Below are 26,263 nucleotides of genomic sequence, written 5' to 3'. Positions count from 1 at the left end.
AGGGAGAAAAAAGGAAACACACCTGTGGCGCCACATCACTGCTATCCAGACACCCCTTATCTTTCTGGCCAGCAGATGAGAGTTTGGCATTATTGAGTTTTGGGAGGCTCGCCGTACCTCATATCCGGCCCATTTTACCGTCTCATCCCAGACGGATGTAATCTCTCCCATTTTATGGATGAATGGCAAAGCTCCGAATGCAAGAGCGCTTCCCACATATGTGTACAGCACAGAGGCTTGCCTTCGCTATCCTGAGGGTTACTCATCTGAGTCCTGGATCTTGGCCATGGTTTTATGAGGCGATGCACTATCAGTGGTCCATACATTTCCCCAAGGAGGCTAGAACTGGGTTTCTGGATAAGTGATGAGCTCTCAGCCAAATCAGCTGCAGAGTTAAGTAGAGCCACTAAAGCTGTCTAATATTAATGTGGTTACGTACAGTTTGTATTTGAAGCCGTGAATGATTGCCAGCTGTGAGTCATTTGGATTATTTTTGTGAGTATAGTGCCTGTCACAGTTGGGGCTACAATACTGTATTATGTGTACAGACATTCAACACCAAACACAGAATTTGGATCTTCCTCAAACATTTTGGTGTTCAAGTGTGGCTGCTGGCAGAGTTGGGCCAAATGAACACCAATACAAGCAGGGTTAAATATAGCCTGGCTGTCATCTTAGCTTTCCTCCCATCATTTTGGATTTGCCATGGTGGGCGCAGCCAGGGGTGACTGTCGGTTTGGTTTTACACACTTAACTCAGCGGTGAATCACACACATGCCAAACAAACACAAGCGTTTACAATGAAACTCTTCTCAGAGGCACAAACCTCCATAATCCACCATCACAAAATCAGAGGGGGATCTTTGTGATATTGTGTTACAGTCTTGTTAGCACCAAATGAATCTTAATTGTCTACATCTCTCTGTAACTCATGTGCTTCTAATTATCACATATTTTGAATTTGTATGGATTGAAGAATATTTTTTAAGAGGTTTAGACACTGACAAAAAAAATTTGCATTCTCTAATCACTTTCAAATTACTTGCTTCTTTCGGGGCCTGTTGATCATCTCAAAGAATTTCTCAGTTTCTCAGTTTCCTTGCTGACTGGGAGAAAACCTCTCAGTCTGACCAGCCAGAGGAACAAAACAAATAAACCCTTCAGCCAAGAGGCTTGATGGTGAGCGGGAGCATCAGGTCGGAGCAGCGCGGCTACCGCCGACACAGTGCCTGTGTGCTTTGATAACCTCCCCCACTGTGGGTCATTACCTGGTTATGTGCCGCCTCACAGCCCTCTGGGACATCTTCAGAGGTACAAAGGGACAAAACACTTCTGCTGCCACTACCTCTGTAAACCCGCATGTCCCCTTTCTAAGTCACTTCCAGGCACTTGCGAGCCGCAGCAGTTCAACGAGGTAGATGTCGCACACGGGTAAAGGTAGGCGATGTGGCCCAGGCGTCAGACTCAAAAGGTTCACCTTTGATGGTGCACCATACCAGAGACACACTATAGAGAAGCTTGAACTACTTAAAATGCACCACTTTAAACAGACTGCCCCATAGCACAAAATAACACGCTACATCTGTGGGAGGTTGAAACAGTTGCTGACTCACAGTTGTCTTTGCCTGCTGCTGCAACTACTGGCTTTTATAATTCACTTTGTAGTCTTTAGTCTGTTCTGTAAAACTGTAAAATGCACCACCCACCAGAGTTTCAAGACGCTTTTAAATCTGATTGCCTACAACTCCACAAAATTGATATGTACTGTATTGTAACCATACGTTGCTGTTGAACCGTTTGAAGCAGGAGTTACTTATCTATAATCAGCCTGGGATTATTTTGAGACGACAGCTAAAGAGCATGGTGCTCGGTGCATCACCGCACTTAAGTAGCAGCAATCCTGAGGAGCACCAAAAGTAAACTGTTCTCTCAAAACTATGATTTCAAAAGTCTGATTTTGTATGAGACACAGCACGGAGGTAGATTTTTTGGGGGGGATGCTTCATGAGGAGCCAATCAAAAGAATTATTTCTGATTATACATTGGTTAATGATAATACCCACATCTTTCTCTGTGAGCCATAATTAGGCATGGTAAACAGGATGACAATAGAGGAGAAGGCTGATCCCAGGCCATCAATTACTTGTCCTCCTCCTTTAGCTCTGGCTGAGCCACCCTGGATGGAGGCTAATTATTGTTATTACAGACCTGCCCATTATTTCATCCATCTGCTACAGTTTTAAATCCATTCGCAGAGCAGAAAAGCAGTTGCTACTAACAAAAATCAAAACTCAAACTGCAATTTGCAGTATATTCTGGTTGTATGCAATTAGAAACATGCAGTGTGCTATTACTGTATGCTAATAATTCACCCTGAAACCCACAGACCAGTGCACACAGATAAAACATGCTCCAATTAAATGTGACATACAGTACACGTAGTGTCAAACTGTCTGGCTTCCCAGCTATTTCCTCTCTGTCTAAGAGAGAAATCTGGCCCTCAAACAGAACAGATTCACAGATTCACACCTTTTTCATACTGGTTTGTCAATGTGGCTGACAACTCAAAATGTTGACAGTCCCATGATGCAAATGGGCACAGGTGAGAGCTAATGCCAGTAGCATAAAATGGCAGCGGGGGAGGGCTTTTTTTCTGCCAAATGGCTGCTTGCGCTGGTCTGACAGATGAAAGGGAGCTCTGGAGCTTTTAATGTGTGCCGTGTTACTGTACTGCAGGATGTTTAGGCTTATATGGGGAGACTGGGCTGTCAGGCAGAAGGCAAGTGGACCCAGGTGTGTGGTAATTGCAGCAAAAAGAGTTGAGGCGGGAGGGAAGTGCACACTGGGGGATTTATATGAAACCATTGCAGAAAGTCAAAAGAGAAGACGGAGGGTGGGAAAGAGATCAGCTTATTGTGTGATTTTGTATTTGTGTTTTTTTTTTGGTTTGTGCATGTGGAGGCTCTGTGTGTGTCTGTGTGTGAAATGTGTGTGGGCTGACAGGATCAAAAATTAGATATTGGCCGATCAATATGTTGTCTAGCTCCAGGATGATGAACATGAAGCCAAGTGTTGTATCTATCACATATTGTATAATGTTGGATTTCAGCGGTGAAACTTAGTTTGGGATGTGACTAAAGACTATTCATTTATTTAGTCCATTAAGTTTACAAATAACAGCTCTACTGTTGAAGCCGGTTACTACTTAACCTTAGATATCTCATATGTACACACTAATCTTGGAAGAACTGGTTTCAGATGTTATGTACCTTTTAAATGAAATGACTACCATATTTCATACTGCTTGCAGATATTAATGCTTTATTATCTGATGTTTTTTATGACTCTTGTAACTGTTTTTATTCATTCTTTGTTGATTGAGGCTGTCTGGTTTGTATAATTAGGAATGTTTCTTGTTCTCAGATCTCTCTACCAAAAAGAGATCTGAATCTCAATGAGACTACCTGATTAAATGAAAAAAAAATTTAAATGGTGAAAATTTCCTTTTGCAAGTTCCTGGAGACAAAAGAAGCATCTTCAAACTGCTTCTTTTGTCCCATTTACAGTCCAAAACCCCAAAATATTCACTTAGCAGTGATATTTTTTTTTTTAAATCAGCAAAGTTGCACATTTGAGAGGCAGGACCCAGGAAATGTTTAGTATTTTTGCTTGATAAATAACTGACGATCAACTAATCAGCAAACTGACTGTTTCAACCTTAGTCTTCAATAATCAAAACAAACAGAGAGGCTTTTAGAGGCTTTTACACCTGAACAAGAATAAAATTCTGTGAGAGAACCCATATTTTGGGACAAAATATCAGCTTTTACCAGTCCTCAGTCCTCAGGTGTTCAAAATCCAGTCCAAGATGAACTCTAACTCTAAGTGGCATATTCTGTTACCATGACATCAGACCCGCAATTCAGACTTGAATGTATTGTGATAAATGTCATCTATTGATCTTACTCTTACACAAGTGTATTGTTAGAGCTTCACCACAGCAGAAATATGTTTCATTTTTTTCTTCTTCTCCATTTTTTCTTCATTGGGGCTGAAAATATTGTCTTCATTAGTGTGTACTACAATCATTAATGGCTGCGTATGTGTCTTCTACACAACGTTAGATCTGAGCATTGCAGTTTTGTTCCTACCAATGTGAACATTTGTATAAAACTGTTTTGATTTTTTGGGGGGTAAAAACTCTACTTTATGTCATCTTTTTTCCCTTGACAGATACAACCTTGGCCAGCGATGATTATAGATTGTGGAAAAAAGCTAGGAGTGTTGTTGGAGAAGCAAAGCGAGTGCTGCAGTGCATGTATAATTACAGACAAAGGGCCTGTCAGAAGGAAAGTCAGCGGGCACACATGCACAACCTTTCAATTCTCCTCACCTGACAAGCCTCCCACATCCATTTTCTTCAGATTTTTGGCCTCAAGGATGACTACGGTCAGCTTGCCGGCGGTGGGAACGTATCGCAGTGAGAAGCAGATATCGCCCAGCTTCTCTTGCTGTTGGAGAGACATTGCAAAGGTGAGAACAGTTTTAACAGCAACCACTAAATTTAAATTTACTGCATCACATGCGCACAGCAGATGCTCACTGAGAGGGCAGATGAGGAAAAAACAGAGCACATTAGAAATTGTTCAGTCAACCGAATCTGAAGCTCTTTGCCTTTTTAACATGCTCGACCTGTTGTTTATTTGTCTCTGAGCTTCACAACAGAACAGAAAGGATAGCTTTCAATTATAAAATGTAGCTGCAAGCACTAGCATGTCTATTTCAAACGTGATAGTTTGATAGTAGTTAAAGTTAAAGTACAGTACTCTGACACTGTTATACAGAGGTTATACTGGAGAGTTGTTTACAATAATTACAATGTTCAGTTTGAATCAAGGCACATATATGCAGCAAATTTACATAATTGGCTGAAACATGGCCTTGCAATCATGCATACATATCTATGTACAGTGTTTTCAATGTAGTCTAATATATGCATTAAAATGTCAGTATACATAATTTAGTGGTTATGTAAAACCTAGATAATCCTAGATAAATCTCAGTTTTGGAGAGAGCAATATGTGGATTTCATATGTCATTTGAGAAGTACGACATTTATGTCTCTTGTGTTTTGACTTTTTCAGACAAAAATCTTACAGAAGAGACAACTTAAGATGCAGTATATCGCTGCTACTGACATTGATCTTTGACAATATGAGAGGTTGCAATCATCAGGAACATTAAAATTACCCCTTCGAGAAAATCTACTTTAAGTGCATGTCTGATATAAGCAGTGATCATGAGAAGGTGAAAAAATACAGCTGTAGCATGTTCATACTGTAAAATTGTTTCTTTTATGACTACCCCCAGAAGTCTGTTGATTAAATACAACTAGTTATTAATCAATTTAATTAAATTTCATTTAAAGTGACTAGAACTATTACAAACAAGGCCTGCTAGCACTACTGCAGCTCTTAGTACAATAATAGTAATAGAACATCTACACTGTATGTGGCAAAAACTTTTACTTTTAAAGTGTATTCTGTAGTTTTACTATCATTGACATAGTCCTGGACTCTTTGACAGGTGTATTATTACTGCTATTCAAATAGAAAATGATCAAAGAGCATTAAAACTCAAGATTAAATTGTGTCAGGTAGAATCAGAATTAACACAAGGAACAAAACACATACATCATATCTATAAAAAGTGTCTTACTGTGTGCCAAAAAAAAAAAGTAGAGCATGTCAAATGTAATCGCGCTGCATATCTGAGTCATAGCTTCACAGTCGTAGTGAAGAAGATCTTAGATGTTATCAATCTCGCTCTATGGATTGGGTCTCTTGTTTGGGTTTGAATGCTCTCTAATATCGGCTCCCACTTTTTGTTTTGTCACTCATCACTTCAAAGGGAAAAGTACTCAGAGCAATCACTTCACTGGTTCACAAAAATCACCATCACAACACAGCCTCATTATCATACGCTGAGCGGAGAGCGATTCATATTCTTGCCATATCCCTTATCAACACGAGGAGCAGACACAGTCAAGAACTCTCCCTCGGGTCACACCTGCTTTACATGCGGCCATTTTGAATGGAGATTATACATCGGCGGCAAACCCAACCTGAATATCGACGTTTGTATTATTTCAGGACCCTTTCATAAAGTTCCAATCAAGGCTTATTTCCACATGCAGATCATCATCAGTGAGTTGGAAATATAAGTACTGTAAATGGGAGCAGAGCCCCCCCGCCTCCATTTAATATATCATCCACTACTCCTGAGTGCTAGTTGCACTATAAAACCAGTGACTAGATACTCTTGCTTTGGTGACAAGGGCTGGGTTTTCGTCAACACAAATACAGGCTCCCCTGGAGGCCGGCGAGAGAGAGGGAGCAACGGTTAATTACACCTGTCGAGAGCAGTGACCAGACCCTTTAATATTTTCCATGAACTGTAAAAGGCCAACTGCTGCCTTTTCAACTTAAAGGGCATTTCCTGAACTCGCTACTTCATATTTGACCTTAAAAGTAAAGAGGATTGGTGCACCTGTGTGTAGGTAGAGTATTAAATCTTGAATCATATTCACTCTTCTGCCTTTTTACTGAGCTCACTGTTAAAAGATTTATACCCGAAAAAAGCACCTCTTTCTTAGTGCATTCGGACTGATATGTTGAGTCCTCAAACTGCAACCTAACTTGTGTTGCCCAAACTTTTTTGGCATGTTAACATTTAAAATGAGTCAATGTTTACCTGAGATTACCTTGTCACAAGTTGCATTGTGAGCGGTTACGGCAAAAAGTTCATTTTAATATCTTAAGAGGCCTGAAGCAGTAAGAGTATCCTCCAAGGAAATAGAAAATACAGAGAAAAATGGAAAACAAACAGCAGAAATAAGTATTTTTCGGGGCGTTCCTGAGTCGAATTGAAATGTCCTCATTCAAGTCCAATTAGGAATTAGGTTTATTCCTCATCTGTCTTTCTCCTCATTTCCTGTCTCTATCTCTTTTCTGTTGACTCTAATAAAATCATAACATGACCAAAAAAAGAAATATGTATTCTCTTGTTTCATATACTGTATAATCATCCTATATTGACTATATAACTGAATGAGTTTTGCATGGATATTGCAGATGTCAGACTGTGTTGTGCTCATATAGAACATTTTACATTGTTTCTTCCTTCATTTATTCTGAACTTTATACTATATGTTGCTTCAGTGCAACCTTTATGTTGATCATGATGCTATAATCTCACAAACATCTCACTTAAGAAAACTTAATCTCAAAAAAAGTAATTTGTTAGTATGAATTCTCAATTAATTGTTAGTTTGCTATGAATTCTTACTATTTGATGCCAGGATTTTGTATTGTTTTGCCCAGTAGAGTTGGAAGGGAGGGTTGGTGTGAGATTAGGTGTGATATGATGTGGTTTATTTGATTTTTATGATTCCTTCTTTTCCTTTGTCTATTTACGTTTAAAAAATAAAAGTAAAATGCCAGTAAATCTTGAAAAAAAGTGATTTGTTTGAGATCATAAACTGTTTTTAGCTTCTCCTATAATGTTACAATGGCTGAGTTGCTGAAGGAATGGAGGCATATCATGAATTCTGCAAACCATCCGGCAGTGCACATATTATGAAAAGGTTCTTGATAAATGGATCACATATTGTCACCTTAATGCATTCGCAATTACTGTTCACTTGTCACATTGTGATTAGGGCGTTCAGTTAATAAATACACTGTCTCAATACTTTTAATCAGTAGTGAAAAATAGTGATTTCCAAGGTCTGCCTCCGCAACTGCCCTCCGCTGAGCTTCAACACTGCAAAGCATCGCTCCAGTGTCTCAAGCCTTGCGTAAAATTGTCGGGTGCAGCTGTGTGACCATATGCTAAGGAAAGTATAGTGATGCCCTTAAACTCAAACAACACCACCAGCCATTCGACGCTGTTATAATTAACCTTTAAATCAAACCACCGTAATGCTAAAGATGAAGTTCCCCCGGCAACACGTGCTATATGCCATGACATTTACCATGAAAATTGAATCTTTTGAACTGTTGCCTGGAAAGTCACACTTCTATTAATTGAAGGGGAAGTGTGGACATCTGATTAAGTGACATTTCCAGGAGAGATGGATTACATCAGCCACGGCACCACGTTTGTGGTTCAAGCACAAATGGCTAGCTGAACACAGCAAAATAATCATTGTGTTATCACTTATGCAAGCACCAATACGAATACTATTATTACAGAAACAGCAGCTATACTACATGTACAAATCTGAGTCTTGACACTTAGACATGTGTAACAAAATGAATTCAAACCTCATTTCCCATTTTGTAGGAAGAGATTGAACTTCTGGCATATGTATCTGCCTACGCAGGTTTTTATAAGCCTCACCTCCTCCTTCTCTGCGCTCTGCAGATCCCGCCACTCCTCTGTTATGTGGCTGAAGTCCACCTTGTTCATGGGCACCTTAATGTCACCAATGGCATCATGTTTGGAGAAGCGGTCGAAATCGTACACCGTCATTACCAGTGTCTTCCCACCAAGCTCTACATAGGGGACCTGAAGAAGAGGACGATAATATCTGGTCAAAAAGGGTTAGAAACATAAACATTAGCACAGACAGTGTTTCCAACACATAGTATATAAATGGGTGGCTTGTCAAGTATAATGATGGCCATCAAACTTTATTTTCAGCCATTAAATAATCATAATAATAATAATAAACTTTATTTATACAGCACTTTTCAAAACAGTTACAAAGCACTTTATAATAAAAACAGAACACAGCATAAATACATAAAAAGATTAAATAAAACAACATAAAATAATAAATGATTCACTGAAAATCAATTTTTAAAAAGCGGGCGATTAAAAGAGGAAACAGAGTTTGCAGCCCTGTTGTCATTCCAGTGTCTAAATAATAATTAAGACGTTTTAAATGTATTTTTCTTAAAGACAGTTTGACATCCAGGTTGTTTACAATTTTGTCTCAGGGGTTAGCGCATATGTATTTTTGCATCCGCTCTTTTTAATTCAAAGAGAACCAGTGTCATTTTTCTTGACAAGACTCAAATAAACATGCCTGCACTGACTGACTCCAATCCAAAAAAGCTGACAGGAGTGTAATTAAAGATGTTGCTGTGCTGAGGAAGGAAAAACACTACTGGTACAGAAAAAGAGCTTGTCTAAGGGTAGACATGTTGTGCATAGTATATAAAAAAGTGAGCTGGAGTTAGCTGTTTTGAGCTAACTTTGAACTTATCTTCATTTGAGCTTGTTAGCTCTTGAGTTTGCTCTTCCCAGCTTATTAATGTGATGGAAACAAGGTATACATGTGCAAATTTAAATGTAAACCGGTCCAACAGTAAGTCCTATCTTTGTACAGATTGTAATGTCCAGTCATTATTGACTGTGTCATAGAGGCAGTGATTCAACTCTGAAGCTGTGATTAGTATTGTAGATGCACCACATTATATCAAAAGGTGTTTCAATTTCACTGATTATAATCTCATATAGTAAATTCTGGACTTTCACAGCAAAAAGTTGTAGTATCTGATCTAAAGTTAATTACATGTCAAGCAGATGTGTGTGTTTTTGGGGTGGGTGAACGTTGATCTTTTGGGTGCTTCTCTTTCCACCTCCCTCCCTGACAGACGGCGTTATCAGGCCTACAACCTGTGATAGGTAAAAGACAGGTGGGGGGTTTTACAGCAGTACCTGTGATCCTGGATTATCTTCCATTTTGAGACAAAACTAATAAAATGGAAATGACTTGTTACATCACAAAAAAGGAGATATGACTCCCTGGTTTGTCCCTGACATTATCTCAGTACAGTTTATTCTTGACAGTGTCACCTCTGTTTATAATCACCTATCCTGTTTTTTTTTTCCATGATGCATCACAGATTTGGAATTATTACAAAAAACACAAAAATAAATCTGGTATTGAGATGGATATCACATCACATTATGCTTAACTTTCACCAACACCTGCGCTCTTCTCTGCTGGGTGAATAACAAAACTTTCCCCACTGCTGAGCAACAGCCATGCATCCATTATAGCCGAGGCAGGGCCAGGGTGTAGTGGTGCATCTGCCTGTGTTAATCCCAATCACACCGAGCCTCACTGTGTGTGTGTGTGTGTATGTGAATGTAACTGTGTGTGTGTGTGAGAGATATTCTGTCAGGAGCTTGTTAATGTGCCAGCTGGTTGCTGTCTCCACACCTTCTCAGCATTCATGGCTGCACAGCGGAACCAAAAGATCTCCAGCTACAAAAACAACATGTTTTTGTGCATGCAAATGAAATTAAACTTTTTTTTGAACACTTTATTTTTCGGATTTATTCTTCACAATTATACAGAACACACAACACCAAAGAAACCCTGATTCCCTATCCTTCCTGCATAAACCCAATTAGAAAAACAAAAAACGCTGCACCAACACGGTGTTATATCCTTTAAAGAGGCCTTCTGGCTAACCAGAAATTATCACATCCCTATGGTGGCATCAGTGATATATATATATCAGTGCTTATATACTCTAGGTAAGGCTGCCAAATTTTCAGAAAGGTATATCCATTTCTAAGACTGTATGTGATCTTTTCAAGAGGAATACAACTGTTCATTTCCAAAGACTGACCGTCTATCAATGAGGAGAGGGGAATCAGATTTCCATGTCACTGTTATGCATTTCCTGGCCACATAAAAGCAATTTCCATAAATTTAATATGGGAATTAGTTGAAGATATACTGACACTTGTGAGATTCCCAAGTAAGCAGAGCTCAGGATCTAATGGGAAGGTAGCTCCTGTGATCTTGATCAAGGTGTCACAGAAGTCGTACCAAAAGGGCCTCAACTTTTGTACAAAGCCAGTTACAGTGCAGGAAGGAGCCGACCTCTATACCACATCTGAAGCATTTTTTGGATTTATTGGAGTTTCTGTGGAGTGTGGTACAGCTGATGGAGAAATTATAGTGAAACAGTCTGTACTGGGTTTTAATGGTAGCTGACAAAATCCCTTGACATAAATCTGACCAGAGCTGTCCATCAATTCAGATCTGATTCCCATCTTGCTCTAGATTTGTGCAAACCTGGCTTTGGGCCCTAATTCAGCAGTAAGAAGTACATTTTAGAAATAAATTTGTTGCCCAGGTTGGTTCTAAGAAAAGATCTTAACTGATAGCAGAAGAAGGTCTTGCTGAACAAGTCATACTTCCTCTTCAGTTGTTCAAAGGACATGAGAGGTCCTTGTTCATAACAGTCTCCAGAATCTGGTTATTTGGAGTCATGGGCATGAATTCATTTAGTCTCAAAAGTGTTTTTGGTGACAGTCCCATTTTCAGTCCAAGGCTTCCATGAGTCTCACACCATATTTTAATCAAATGCTTTACATTGGGATTGTCTGTCCTGTTGCATATTTCTAATTCTGGATTTCCATTTATAAATAAAATCACTTAATAACTTTTCTTTCAGGGGATGCAATCCAATTTGTATCCAGGAGGGGACACCGTCGCCCTCAAAAAAAGGATGAAATAAATTGCATTTGAGCTGACAAACAACACATTTTAAAATTGGGTAATTGAAGACCCCCAGATCTATAATCCCACATTAATTTTTCCATAGATACCCTGTGCACTTTCCAATATAAATGTAAATTGTCTGACATGTTTGTTGAGGGTTATAAAAAAAAGTTTGAGGTAGTGGAATGAGCCAGGACTGGAGAGATATTGTAACATTGGTAGTATATTCATTTTCACACAGTCATCTCTGCTAATTAGAGTAACAGGCAAACTCATTCACCTACGTAGATCATCTTCAATTGAGGTAATTGAGTTTGTACACATTTTAAGGTCATTATCTATAGTTATTCCAAGATATTTTATACCACTCGGAAGCCACTTAAATACTGCTGATACTTGTAATCAAAACTCGTTAGTGGAATAATTTCACTTTCTTCCCAGTTCACCTTATATCCTGAAATAACACCATGAGCTTTTTAATAGAATCTGTAATTTGGTGAGGGACTTACCAGGGTCTGTTAAGTACAAAATTACTTTATCTGCCAGGAGATTAATTTTATGATTTGTCTGATCCACTTTGAAACCCTTTATATCAGAATCCTTTCTAATTGAGACACGACAGAGTCCTGGAGACAAAGGGCAGATCTGTCAACTTGATCTACTCAAAGGAAACGCTGTTAAGATCTGTCTGCTAATTTTGGCCCGGGGTTCATGATAAAGGGTTTTTACCAATTAATAAACAACTGGCCAAACCCAAACTTGGCCAAGACTTTAAATGAATACAGCCAGTCCTGCCTATCAAAGGCCTTTTCAGCATCTAAGCTCTGAAATTAAACTTTTAATGTAAGGTGTACCTTGAAGGTGAACTGCTCATTGAAGACAGGATTGAGGGTCTTCCTGTGGACCTTGGTCTCAAACTTCTTCTTCTTGTCAGGCAGCAGGTAGACCTTCACATATGGGTCAGATGTGCCACCCATGTCCATAGCGGGCAGCTCTGCCGCCTGAATGATCCCCACCATGAGCTGCGAAAGGAAGACGAAGGGTAGAGAAGAGAGGGAAATCAGAATGTCCACAAATCTACATCACAATAATCTTCACCTTCATCCCACCAACATCCATCCAGAGCATCCATATCTTGGTTAAAGTAATACCTAGAAATATTTCTTAATCAGAACGGCAAGACCTTCAGGAACATTGGATTTTTAGTCACATATCTCATCTTTTGATATCACCAGCAATCATTCCTTCATAACGGTGCCTTAATGATGATTCAGTGCCATTTTTCTGGGATGTGGTGCCAGTATTATAAGGTTATATTGGCAGATCCTGGCAGCGGCTGAAGAGATGGTGAAGGTCAGGATGTGTCAGACCAGGAATAAGAGGACTGTTTCTCTTCACATAAGGCTGATAATTGATAACCACAATGGGAGGCTGATTGACCTGCCAGTCAGTGGCTCTACTCAAAGGCCTCTCAGGAGGCCTAGCTAGTCAGTCAATCAACTTCCTATCAGGCAGCCATCAAGTTGCAATCTGGAGGCTGACCAGGGCACTCAGCCATGGAGCTCTACAGCTGTCAGGAGCTGCATCGGTTTACTGTGTGGTGAAACCAATAAAAAAAGTGGGAAACACTGACCTCCAGTTGGCAATCATCATAAGGCAAACAACCACCAATGTGAAGGAAAATCAATTATACAGACAGAAAAACAGTGATCTATGTTTTTATTTATTTTTACTAAACAAAGGTAGCATTTTGAGATACTTACACAATTCTCAGAAACAGAGCTGCTCTGAAACAATCTTATTAGTTGTTAAAAAAAGGTGTGTAGTCAAACAAGATGTAGGCAGTATAGTCATACTAGGCTACTAGGCTATCCAGTTAGCCTATAGACCTCCCAACCTCCAAAAAACATTTATCCACCTAACTGTCTTGCTAAAATAGATAGTTAGTCTACTTGGCTTCTAAGATTATGGCTTAGTCTAAATCAGTGAAAAAGCCAGTCATTGCTGTTGTTTAGGAAATGTGCTTAATTGCATTCTTGCCAAGAGTCAGATGAGAAGATTGATGTCTGTGCATTAGAGCTGGAGCTAAGAGGCCATTAGCTTAACTTAGCATAAAGCCTGGAAACAGGAGGACCAGCTAGCCTGGCTCTGTCCAAAGCGGACAAATATTCCTACCAGCACCTCTACAGCTCACTGATTAACACTTTATATTGTGTTTGTGTACTCAGTTCATAAACAAAGTTGTAAAAATGAGAAAACGTGGTTTTACAGGGACTTACATACAGTAACTGTTACTATACCTTGACAAACAACAGCTGGGAGCAGTCTTGTTGTTACTGTGAGGTTGCCAGGCAACCAGTGTGAACATTAGTTACACTATTTATCTCCGTCTACCACCACAATTTGTTGTTTTCAGATTTCTGTTTGTATATGGATTAAACAAGCATGACACAACGTGTTAATTAGTTCACTTTAGAGATGTTGGAGAGCAAATTTATTAACTTTGGACAGAGCAAAGCTAGCTGTTTCGGTCTTCATGCAGAGCAACAGTAATCACCCCCCAGGTTTAGCTCCATACAAACATGAGTAGTATTGAGCTTCTAACTCTCAGAATGAAATCTTTGCTTTTCAGGTTTGTCAGACACTAACTGATGCTTCCGCTTTACAAACTGTGGCTGTTTGCCTTCACACATTACTGTTTAACTCAACTAATGAGATTATTTCCGTGTGGAGCAGCTCTTTCCCTGAGAAGTGTTTATATATTAAAACTCCAATGTGCTAAAAGAAGCTGCTCTTGTGTACCTTACATCAGTTTGTCAGTACTTACAATGCCATGTACTATCTTTACAATTCATGTCAGTGTAGGTAAGTTTACCTTCCACTACAGTATATGAACCCTTACTGTCATTAAAAACATACATGCGGCACAAGTTCCCATGTTATATCTGTCTCAGTGCTAAGTTCAGCTTTGCATTGGATGGTGGTGGGATTCCAGTAGGGAAAGGTCTTCATGGAATGATGTAGTGATGATGATGATGATGATTACACACAACATACTGTAAATGTACCACAGACATACACATGTAAACTGTACACACACACAAACATCATACATGACAATCTCCGACACAAGATAAGCACATTATGGAAAGAATGGGACTTCCTAGATTAACTGCTCAGGTTATGCACAACAATTTCTTGACATTACCACGAAAATACACTGTAAACTCTGAAATGAGATCCTGTCGTGATTTCAATGGATCACTTTGACATAAATATTATTTCTATAATTGCACACCTACGCGTGTAGCTCATCAGGATCACCTACAGTGAAATATCTACATACCTCATAAGGCAAACATAAGGCTTGCAATTATCAGAGCTGTCATTTACCTAAACCTAAATATAAGGACACCATAACCATGTTTTGCACTGTAGCGCTGTGAAACGGCACTTGTATTTCGAGTGTTGCAATTCATCCTCGCATGCTGTCCTTCTGATTTCCACCCATCCATCAGCACAGTCTGTGGCAAACACAGCATGTCACACCATCTTTATTCGGAGAGGCACTGATGCTTGACAAGAGATAAGAGCAGGAAGTGGTTCGAAATGTTGATATGCAGTGTGCTGCTTCATCTAATTGTATCTTCCTTGATGCTGTATGACGTTCACAACAAACTCAAGAGGGGCTTTCCTAAAACTAATTAAAAATACCTTTGAAAAAATTCAAACCAAGCAGATAGCACGTCTGGCAGTAAAACTATGCATAAACTATACCCCTCCTCCCTGCCTAAATTTCACTTAACCCCCAACTGTGAAGCTACTGAGCTGTCGCTAAATTCACCTTTTCTTCCTTGTTTTCTCAAAATTGGTGTAAGTGAAAGGAGTGACTTTTTGGAGAACCCTCTTCAATTACAATAATGGAGGAGTTTGGTATTATATGCTAATTTTCCAGCTGCTACCATTTCATTTAAACTGCTTCATTTCTTGCATGCACTGTGAGTAGAGTACATACTGTAGAGCTGTGACTAATGATTGAGTATTGTTTAATAAAAAAGTTAATGACTCTTTTTTAGAGCCTTTTTTAGAAACGAGAGTATAACTAACTACAGTAACTACTGCATATACTGTATTTGTGACCCGATTTTAAAGCTTTACTTCTTCAGTAGGGCCAAATGGGCTTTTGGCTGAGTGCCACATACAGGGCAGGGAAATAGTAAAAGTATTGATCTTTTCATGCAATTTGTCCACAAAATAGAATATTGCCAACCTTATTATTTAGTCATTTAGTCCAAAAAAATAGTTAAAAATTATGAATAATGTCCCATCACCATTTCTCATAGTCCAAGGTTACCTTCAAAATCCAAAAGTATTTGATTTATACCAATTTAAATCAGAGAAAAGCCTGTCTTTGATTATTTACCTGGATTTCAACTGATCAAATATTCTATTATTCATTTCCAGACAAATTATAACTACCATTTAAAAATTTAAACACCTGGCAATTGACCATTGCACCTTTTAGAGAGAAAAAACCCAACTGCGGCCGCGTGTTTGCACATCTGTATGTGTGTTTCAGTTTAACTAAGGACTCAGGCTCTATCGCAGCAGAGGGCTGCTGGTATTAACCCCTCTCTGTTTGTGTGTGTCCAAGACCCAGAATGGGTACAGGGTGGTGATTCAGCCCTTGGCAGCTTATCTTGGAGGGCTTTGTCCCAATGCATCACGGCTCTGCTGTCACTCTAAACACACATACATACACACTTCCAATAGTCCTTTTCCTGACCAGTATTTACTGCAGATGCTTTGTGTGTTATTTTTAGACGTGAATTGTATAGGGGATATTCTGAAATAAATAAAAAAAATAACCTGAATGTTTTGAAATTCATCCCTTCTTAATGATGAGTTTAAAATTCACATATTCTGACTGGACACAATACAATAGGCCTGCTCTTGACCTGCGGAAAGAGCAATGAATATGGTAATGATGTTGAAAGTAGGAATGACATTATAATTCTCTTCCTGCTGTGCTGAGAGGGCTCTTTGTGGTTCATTTGCTGTGTATTTGCCTGATGTAGCCGCATCGCCGCTCCCTGAGTGATTTGGATCCTTTACAAAACCTTTCGTCTCATTAGTGTATAAACCCGGTGTCATCAACACTAGGGGCAGCAGCCATTTGCGGTGGTTAACAGACAGAAACAAAGATGAGGCTTTTTGCCATGAGGACCTGACATTAATCTGTAAGTCTTTTCCCACTCAGTCTAATATTCTTGCCTCAGTCTAAATACAAATAAACCAGTGTTTCCCCCTTTTTCATGGCGGGGATGATAAATTTAGCAACACAGCTTTTAAGTCATCATAAGACCCAAAGTCCTTCGAAACTCAGACAATCAATTAGTTAGGACTTATGGCAGAATTTTAAAGGGTGTATTTTCTCATTTTTTAGACTCACATGTGTTTATGAAGCTTACTTGTGACAATTTTTTACCAAATGTTGTTAAGTTTAACCAAAAGTTACTCAGTTTCCAGAATTCTAAAAGCACATTTACTGAAACAGGCTGTTTAGGGTTCATAAACATAGCAGTAGCATTATTCATGATCCACTACACTGATTGGCTGGTACTAATGATGGCTCTGCCCCTTCCATTGGCATAGCATATCTAAACATCACATCTAGCACAATAAAATCTGACTCAGACCCTAAATTAGAAAACCGAATATGATTCATTTTTTTACCACCCCATCACCAAGCAAAATACTGATAATGGGTGATCTGGCAAAACACCAGATTTTCGACAACATTTTTGAGTATAAAATGCAATGTTGTTCTACAATATCTGCACATGGCAACTACGGAATAGCAAAACCTGCACTACACAGTGGATCTAATGATGTGTAATGTAAAATGGGTCACTTGTAGTGACAAACCCATCAACCTAATCTGCAGTTCCTTTCATTTAGCATTTTCAGCACAATGTTTTGGTTGTACAGGCCCTAACAGTTTGCAGCAGCAGCAGGCAGCTGTTTATAGTGAAAAAGCTCTGATAAACCCACTTCACACAACCTGCCCAGCACCGAATAGACAAAATTAGCACCTAGCTAGTGAACATAGTTGAACATTAATTAGTTAAGGAGCCAGAACAGGAGCTGATGGAGACCAAAAAGAGCTACAAGGAGATTGAATATTGAACTTAAACTGGCCAGAAACACATCTCCAAATGAATGCCAATTGTTTGCTAACAACTTCGCCACATCAACTTTATGAGTTGATAATATGTCAGTGTTGTGTTTACAGCTTGTTCCACTGCCCATCTACCAACCCAACTACTGGTGCTGAATGTTGGCATTGGAGGGAAAACGGTGCACTGCAGAATCATCCAATATGAGCACAACTGCTAGGGATACTGGGCTTTTTCCCCCCCATTTGTGACATCACACAGGGGGGCACTTCAAATTGGCTTATTGGAACAATGCAATTTCATCGCATGAAAAGGTAAGAGAAACAATGAAGAATAACAGCTTCATTGTTCAACAGTAATTAAAAATCATTCTCTAACTGCAAAATCTACCCTAACAAGACCATTATTGTTCTCCATAATACTCCCTATTTAAAAGCCACCTATTCAGTGATTACAGAAATTTCACACAGTTCCCAGATCATCTCTTGGCTTTCTACTGTATAAAGGAACACACAGACAAGGTGTTCAACCAATCACCTGTGCCAGGTCTCCTTGAGCAGTTATATGGTGTTCACATTGATTGCATGGGCCTGAAATCCTAAGGATTAAGAAAAAAAAACATTTCCTGAAGACTGCTGTGCCTCTGGACTGTGTCTGTCACTGAGCTGAAAGTGGGTCAGATGAACGGCTGCCTACCTCGGTTTTTAGGTCTGCCTGTTGCGAGCTTCTTTAACTTCAGAGGCAGACAGAGTGGCAGTGAGCTGAGCTTCTCTGAGGTCACCGTCACAAACCGTGAAAACTGTCATCCATTCATTACAGTTTAGCTCCACTGTGGAGCTTATTACCAGTGTAATCAGGAACCTCACAGAGAGACCTGTCTGCCTCTAACTATATGACAGATCAACTCTGTGAAATGTAATATTGTTCACATAATATCCCTTTCTATGAAATGACTCAATACTTTGTCATATTGTCTCTAAAAGAAATAAGGTCCTGGTTGACTGAACACTAATGACATCTGCACCTTTGAATTTTATTACTATCATTATTGACTCTGTAATATGTGTATTGATAAATATTGCACAATTTGATTGCTACAAATGTTTGATTATTGACCAGTCAAGGGGACACAAACTGCATGAAGACATTTTTACACCAAATTTTGTGTAGATTAGGTGGATGTACCTATGCCAGTGTGTGAGTCAGTGTGTACTCTAGGAGCAGTGAGTGTTACTGTCTAATCTCAGGCTGTCAGTTCTGTTTATAATGGGGAGTTAGCTAGCCCAGTGAGGGACAGCATTGTGCTCACGCACCGCGTCTATTATCTGTCACACAACATCTGGCGCCAGGAAGTTGATGTGTTTCCTCATTCTGTTTTTTAAAACTCAGTCAGTGGAAAAAATAAAGCAGATGGATATCTGCAGGGGCTGTTTTCAATCAAGTAGAAAGAAACAAATTCAGAGAACAACCAAATCCCTATTGTGTATCTTTCACAAGGCTCAGTGGCAAGCGAACAAATTCGACCACCATGATATCCCTGTGAGATTGCTCTTAAGCTTCAGTGACCAAACTGTGTTTACAGCGGTGGTAATGCCACAAAAGGAGAAAGTTGTGCAAAGCCTGAGTTGGGTCATGTTAAATCGCTGTGGGTAACAGTGGAGAGATGATAAGTTGGACCACCTCAAATGCTGGGTGTGACCATACTTACGAAGGAGGACCTTTCGCAACAACGACACACAGTGACAGAGATTCGGAGAACTGATCCTTACCGTATTCTCTGTGAAATTGTAATCCAGGGAGTATTGTAATTTGCCCAGTTTCTGGTCCTCCTTGGGCTCGGCCTCTTTCTCCGTTTCAGTCAGCCCTGTCTCCGCATCCTCCTCATCCTTCAAGGCCTGAAGGAGACACCCACCAAGAGTCAGTGTCGCCTGTTTGTCGCTGGTGCTAGCACCCAGCCAGCCGTTCCCTGCCCAGGTCCTGCCAGTGGACCTACTCCTGTAAAAGCTGCCACTTGTTTTATGGTGTATAAGGGGGAAACGGGGGAAGCAAGCACTAAAACACCATAGCAGTTAACACCAGGACATGCTCTGTGATGCACTAAAGCCCCGGGCCTGGTCCCCTGATGATGCTTTTCTATCAATCTCTGGGTGTTTCTGTCTAAAGGGAGGAAAGATCAAATGATGGCGCCAGAGATGAGAGCAATGGGCAGGCATTAGAGGAAGAAGAGGGGAGGGAAAGGAGGAGCATAGAGAGACATAGAGAGAGTAGACAAAGAAGGAGAGAGAAATGCTTCCGGAAAAGATCACAGTAAGACAATTCCCTTGATGTTATTTCAGGCAGATCAAGTCTCTGGCAAAAACACATATCAACTGGGAAGTGTCTGAAGTGGCAGAGAGTGAGAAGTGAAGTTGCCCTTTTGCTGGCCTAGCACTTAGGTGAGGGTGTGGGTAGCAGGTGGTGGCATTGGTGGGGGGCAGGAGGGGTGGGGCGGAGGAGTTTGTAATAAGAACAACATGCGATTGAAGAGGCAAAGACTAGTTCTCAAGGTCATTCATTCAGCTTCAAAAGTTGCCTTCCAAGATGTCTCTTTCGTTAGGCATGCAGAGCATTCTCTGTTGTACAAACCAGTGCTCTCATGTGATTCCCCATTCCCCAAGTCTGGTTACGCCCTCAGACATACACTCACATTGTCATCATAACCCTAAAGCTTTTATGTTATCCCCTACGCCGATGGTAGCTAGAAGCATCATGCCAGCGATGGGTGGTAAGGTGTTGGTAAAAGGGGTTGTAATGTACATTGGGGCCTGCTCCTAATAGTTTGTCAAGTTGCTTATGTGAAAGCAAAAAGCTGAACAACACTGATTGGTTTTAAAGTTGCAGTTGAGCCACTTGGTCTCTGCCTTTTGCAAGCAAATCCAAATTGAGTGGTTTATAGGTTTTGTTTGACACATTAAAGTGGGAAAAGTGGAGCGGGTAAAATGATTGAGGAAATAAAATCCCCTAATTTATCAAAAGCGTTTTTTTATGTGAGTTTATAAGGTTAATCCAACTTTTATCCATTTGTGCTCCAAGAAAGGTATGATCTGGTTCACCTGGGTTGACAGATGTGAATGCAAATGCTACTATGCGTCAAAAGTTTCTTTTTTATCACAAGTTTTAAAAGAACATTTACTTGTGGAGCCTCTCAATCATTCTACGTTTGCTTGCCGCCACTCGTTTGAAATGTAAATGAAAGATTCAAAAGGCAAGAGACTTTAGTTTGGCACAAACATCAGTGTGGTTCAACCTTGTCAAGGCGCACCCAGTGTTTCTTTCATACATATATATGTGCATATGCAGGTTGTACACACATATATACAGTAGATATACATGTACTGTATGCATAGTTACATATATTTGGTTCAATGGGAGTAAGTTGTTGTCAAGAGGCTATAAAAAAACGTCAGAGCAGCAGGCTTAAGAAGATCCAACAGCAATTAGGAACCTACCGCCAGTGACCATCCCGAACAGTCATCAGACACAACACAGATAAGGAGGACATAGAAGGAAGAAACACAAATTAAAACAACCACACACAGGAGTTAACACGCCAGAGTCTGGGCACACCAGGAGAAATGACCGCTTGCCTCGGAAGTAGCAGATTCACTGATTTCAGAGATTAGTTATTAGGGTGACCAATAACTGAGGTCTTTTATTTTGATTAATGGCTATTTGAAAATAAAAATTGGATCGTACAAAGGCAGTCAGATTACTGGAAATGAACGGAAAATCTTTTCCTCTAACAAGTGTATGATTTGATCGACCTTGCCAGTTGTTAAAACTTTCCACTGTTCGCTGTTTTATAATAAGTGAGTCATAAAACATTTAGGTGTTAATTTACGCATTCCTCTAAAAGTAAGTAAGTCAAATGAAGTATGAAAACATTGTCACCGGTTTCTGTCGTTGATTCTGATCTGCTTCTAATAGCAGAGGTGTTGCAGCAAATTAAACACACTTTGTACATGATTCCACTGAGGATGGCAGTATAATGATGATCCGCTGGTGCAATTAGAGTGCTAACTCAATTTTAAGTGTCAGTGTTTCATAACTTGCCATTCTGTACAGTTGAAAAGTAGAATTGAATTAAATGCCCTCTCATTTGTTTGTCAGTTGGTGATGTCATTTCTCTGGGTGGATACCACTTCATTACACGGCAAACGTTACTCACACTCTTCAACAAGTGAGCAGGTCCTCATATGACAAAAAAAAAAAAAAAAAAAGAAACACTCACAGGAACAAAAGTAGGAGAAAAGAGATTGAAACACTCTCTCTTCAGTCTGAAGCCATTTAAATTACTTCAATTAACTCTCCTGTAATTAGACTGAATTCTATTTTAATTAAACAGTGAAATATGATCTAATATGTGTACATGAAAGTAATACTGTATGCATCTCTTTGGCACCAATAAATATAAAGTACATACAAAATACATACAGTGAAGAAGCAGCCATTGCATAAAAAATTGAGAAGTATTTGACAACCATATTTGCAGTGAAATCATTTGTTGATTGTTCATGTGTTGATGGAATTACTGCAAATGTGACCAATCAAATTTGCCATTGTATATAACATTAGAAGCACTAAAACATGAGAACACTAAACATTATTGGATATATTTAAGACATATTCTGTGGACTAATCATTTACAATTTCTAGCATGACTTCATGTGCGAGGGATTCAGCAAAAATAAAATGTTTTGGCAGTAAGGGCAACATCAAATAAGCCTGTAAGGAGGGTTATTTTTCTGAATTGTAAACAGTAGTTCAAAGTCTTTACCTCGGTTTTGGCTCCATCTTTGACGTCCTTCATGTTGATGGCATTTTTGCCCTTGTCTTTGCCCTTCTTTTTGTTTTTCTTCTTGAATATCCATTTTTTGCAGATGCAGAAGCAGCATGCTAACACCAGGATGATAGCCACAAAGGCAATAGAGACAATGGCCCATGATGGCACTGGGGAAAGAGCAAACAGGAAAGAGTTTTGGAGATTAGACCATTGGAGGCAATAAAACGTGGCTGCATCTTGCAGACAAGAAAGCAACATTTTCGTGTACTACTGGCCAAATTAGGATTTGAACCAAAGTCCCAAAAACTAGGGATTATACCGAGTGACAGGTGAGATAAAAGCAGAAAAATGTGTGTGCCTGCAGAGCTGGCACACCAGATCAGCACCTAAGCCATCAAGAAGTGGCAGACTCCTAACGATCAGTCCTGGCTAGCAGGACAAGACCCAGCTTCAGCCAATTTAGTGGAAGTAAAAGATGTTGGCATTTTCCATTCGCCATTTAAACAAAAGATTCTCAGACAGCTGACACTTTCACAGCAATCATCGGCAACACAGAACATGCTGGGACTGAGAGCGGTGGTAATTTCGCAGGGTGTGCTCGAGAGGCATTAACAGTGGTACGACCATGACAAACCAATGATGCAGTCAAAACAAACAGGTTCACGAGGTTTTGACAAACATTGTTCACATGCTCTCAACTCTCATATTACCTGTAAAATAATATGAAATTAGTCTTTTGTGTTGGGTTTTAAGGCGTAGATTTTAGACAAAACATCTCTCAGAGGAAGAACTTCTCCATTTAGACGCATTTAGAGTTCAGTCAATAGGAGGTTAGAGAACAATCCAGGAAGGGTCAAGGATACGCTTGCCTCCTTAATTTGAAAAATGGAATCACCTGTCAGCGATCCCACAGTCGAATTGTCAATTTACCGGTAATCATGTCCTCGTCTAACAGACAGTTCCCTTTATGTGCCTCAGCTGAGCCATTTTGTTTTTGTATGGAGAGAGCAGAGCCATTAAACATTACTCACATAGTTCATCATGTGTTATAACCTTTAGGGTATGTTTTCCGAGTCTTAAATATAATGTTTATGGTTTAGATGCCTTTCAAGCATCTAAAAGAAAACCCTAGTTCACTATTTTTCAATGTAGACCATATTTTAGGATTTCTGAATGTTTTTTAATCTTCTGAACATTGTGTTGTTGTATGTTTATGCAAAGAACTGTATTAAGAACTGTCCATTATTGTTAGTGCATTTAGGTGGTTTTGGGATGGTGGGAAAGACATAATTATTAAACAACCTCTGATGTGCTTTGGAAAACATCCATGTCAGCCATATTTGTGAGTAGTTTAAACATAAAATCTGGGTTTTGTTTGGGGCTGTCACATTTATTTAGAGTGAATTCTGTTTCGTCAAATGTATTTCCTGTAGAAAGGTCTGCGTTATCTTTGTGTCCACCTTAAATTTCACAAATTTCTTCCTCTATTAGAGCTGTAAGCTTTGGCCTATTCTTCATTTCATATTAGTGTAACAAGCAATAACACAACGTATTCAGACTCCAAAAAGAAACATGTAAACAAAACAGTTAAATGGATTTGATACAAGGATTAGTAGATTGAGGAACTAAGCTGCATATAAGATAAATGCATTACCTTCGGGAGAGGATGCAGTCCTCTTAAACATGAAAATACTGTTGTGAGAGCTGATGCAATTAAACTAAAAGAGTGATTATGACAGACTAAATAAACACTTTCCATACTGAATCATAAACTTAATTAAATTTATCAGAGGACATACTTTTTTCTTTTTTACATTTTCTTACTCTACACGTTTAACTAAAGAAATAGCTTACCCTTCAAACTTTTTTTATTCAAGAAAATTTCATACCCCATTTGAGTTGAAAAATCAGTGTAAATAACACATTTGTTTAAGAAAACTACTTCTTTTAAACCGCAAGAGTCTATACAAAAAAAGGCTGAAGGACAAAATACTCCTTGTGATGGATTATCCATCTCTAACAAGTCTCTGCGTTTATTTTTGTACCATAGAGAAATAAATCAAAATCAGTGGCTACCAAAGTAGAAAATAAATTTAAAAAATGAATGTCATGATTTTTAAATAATGGTTAAAGTGCCAAAACATGCAAAACCACCAGTGTGGTCTGTTAAGCAGCCAGATGTCTGGCTGTAATCACTGAGGTTTAACACTACTAATGAGATTATTTCTGCCTCCTGAGCAGCTCTACCACCCTATAATGTTTGTATGATAAAAACTGATTATAAAAAGCTCAATCTAAAATGCACTATTTAATGTAAGAGGCGTATATTGTTGTTTTCTCCTCCAACATAAATCCTCAGTCTACTGTATAGACCTAACTAGGTAAATTAGACAACAGAGTCAACTGTGTCACCTACAGACTATCAGACACTCAGCTCAACAACATAGTGACAGCTCTAACAACCAGCTGACACTTACAGTACCCTCACTATAGTCAACAGCCAGCTAGTGCTCCCTGTTGCATGCACACAGGTATACAACACATACACACAGACACAATGATGGTAGGAGAAGAGGGTTTGTTCAAAGCATCGGAGAGACAGCATAAAGTCCAGATGGGCTGAAAATAATGAGAGACCTTGCAACAGACTTCTCCCTTCAGCAGTCATAATCATTGCTCCTACACTCTAGTCAACAGACACCAAACACCTGGCAGCCCACCCCTCATTTTAATAGACAGGAATAACAGACAAATGAGCCAATTTTACGAGCATGTTTTCAGTTTGGCAGAGCTTACGACACTGAAATGTAAAGGGAACACTTAGGCCTGAGATAATTTGGATATGCCATATATGAAAAAACATAAAATATCATTGATCTTCTCCTTGAGGAAGAACAAAATCCCACAAGACACGTACAGAACATGTAATGGTTCATTTTAGCGTTCAATAGTGTTCATAAATACAACAAACCAATAGATAAAAAATAAGTCAGGTCAGACTCCAGTACCTTGAAGACTTTATCTGAAAAACTTGAGAAAGACCCATCAAAACAGAAAATTATATTACAGTCTATCACTCTAGGGTTTTGCTCGCAAGTATTCAGCTGTGGTTCCTTTGAGGTCCGAGGGGAGGGAGAGAGGGGAAAAAAAATCGATGCTCTGTTGACAAAATCAATAAGCACTCTCCTCCAAGGAAAAACTGTGAGTCAAGCTCTAAAATAACTTTAGGATCTACAGCTTTGGCCTTGCCTCGGAGCTGTGTGGCAATGGAGGTGACACTGGACGGGCCTCGTTTAAAGTGAGCCACCCAAAACCAGCAGCATTCCCTTTAGAAACTTGAAACTATGCAGAGAGTAAACTGTGGTTCAATTATTATTCATCAGGTTTATACTTTAGATACATAGAAAGTGACTGAAGTCCCACTGTAAATGTAAATATTGTTATATAGATGTTTCAGAAAGATTTAGTAGCCAAATGTTGGGTAGTAAACGACAGTCTCACACTAATTTTGGCACTTGTTCTGATTTTCATAAAGATGTGTGGTGCCACTTTACTGGCACCTTTTGTGAAGGTTTTACAAGTTGTACAAGTGATAAATGTTGGTAATCAATTTATTATCATGGGTTTCTTACTTGCTAATAAACCATCAAGTCTAGCCTCATTAAGTAAATAATAATAAGTTGTTAATAAAATGGATTTTGGTCCAGATCTTCTGCAGCTCTTTTTACA

The 26,263-nt window shown here is 39.3% G+C and overlaps 1 protein-coding gene across 9 annotated transcripts in view; it reads right to left on the bottom strand.

The window, feature by feature from the left end:
* syt1a (synaptotagmin Ia) overlaps positions 1-26,263 on the bottom strand; it is a 203,969-nt gene that overhangs the window by 13,092 nt on the left and 164,614 nt on the right. For 8 of the 9 annotated variants that reach the window (XM_067581625.1, XM_067581624.1, XM_067581628.1 and 5 more), the window contains 5 exons: positions 22,529-22,701; positions 19,482-19,607; positions 12,388-12,555; positions 8,404-8,571; positions 4,394-4,511 (listed from right to left, as the gene is read on the bottom strand). In XM_067581625.1, the coding sequence (XP_067437726.1) occupies positions 4,394-4,511; positions 8,404-8,571; positions 12,388-12,555; positions 19,482-19,607; positions 22,529-22,701 (753 nt within the window). The remainder of the gene's footprint in view (positions 1-4,393; positions 4,512-8,403; positions 8,572-12,387; positions 12,556-19,481; positions 19,608-22,528; positions 22,702-26,263) is intronic. The other variant, XM_067581631.1, reaches the window with a different exon arrangement.

The sequence above is a fragment of the Thunnus thynnus genome, chromosome 23 (genome assembly GCF_963924715.1).
Source record: "Thunnus thynnus chromosome 23, fThuThy2.1, whole genome shotgun sequence".
Classification (NCBI taxonomy): domain Eukaryota; kingdom Metazoa; phylum Chordata; class Actinopteri; order Scombriformes; family Scombridae; genus Thunnus; species Thunnus thynnus.
Note: the sequence above shows the minus strand (reverse complement) of the source record. Positions and strands in the feature narration are given on the sequence as shown.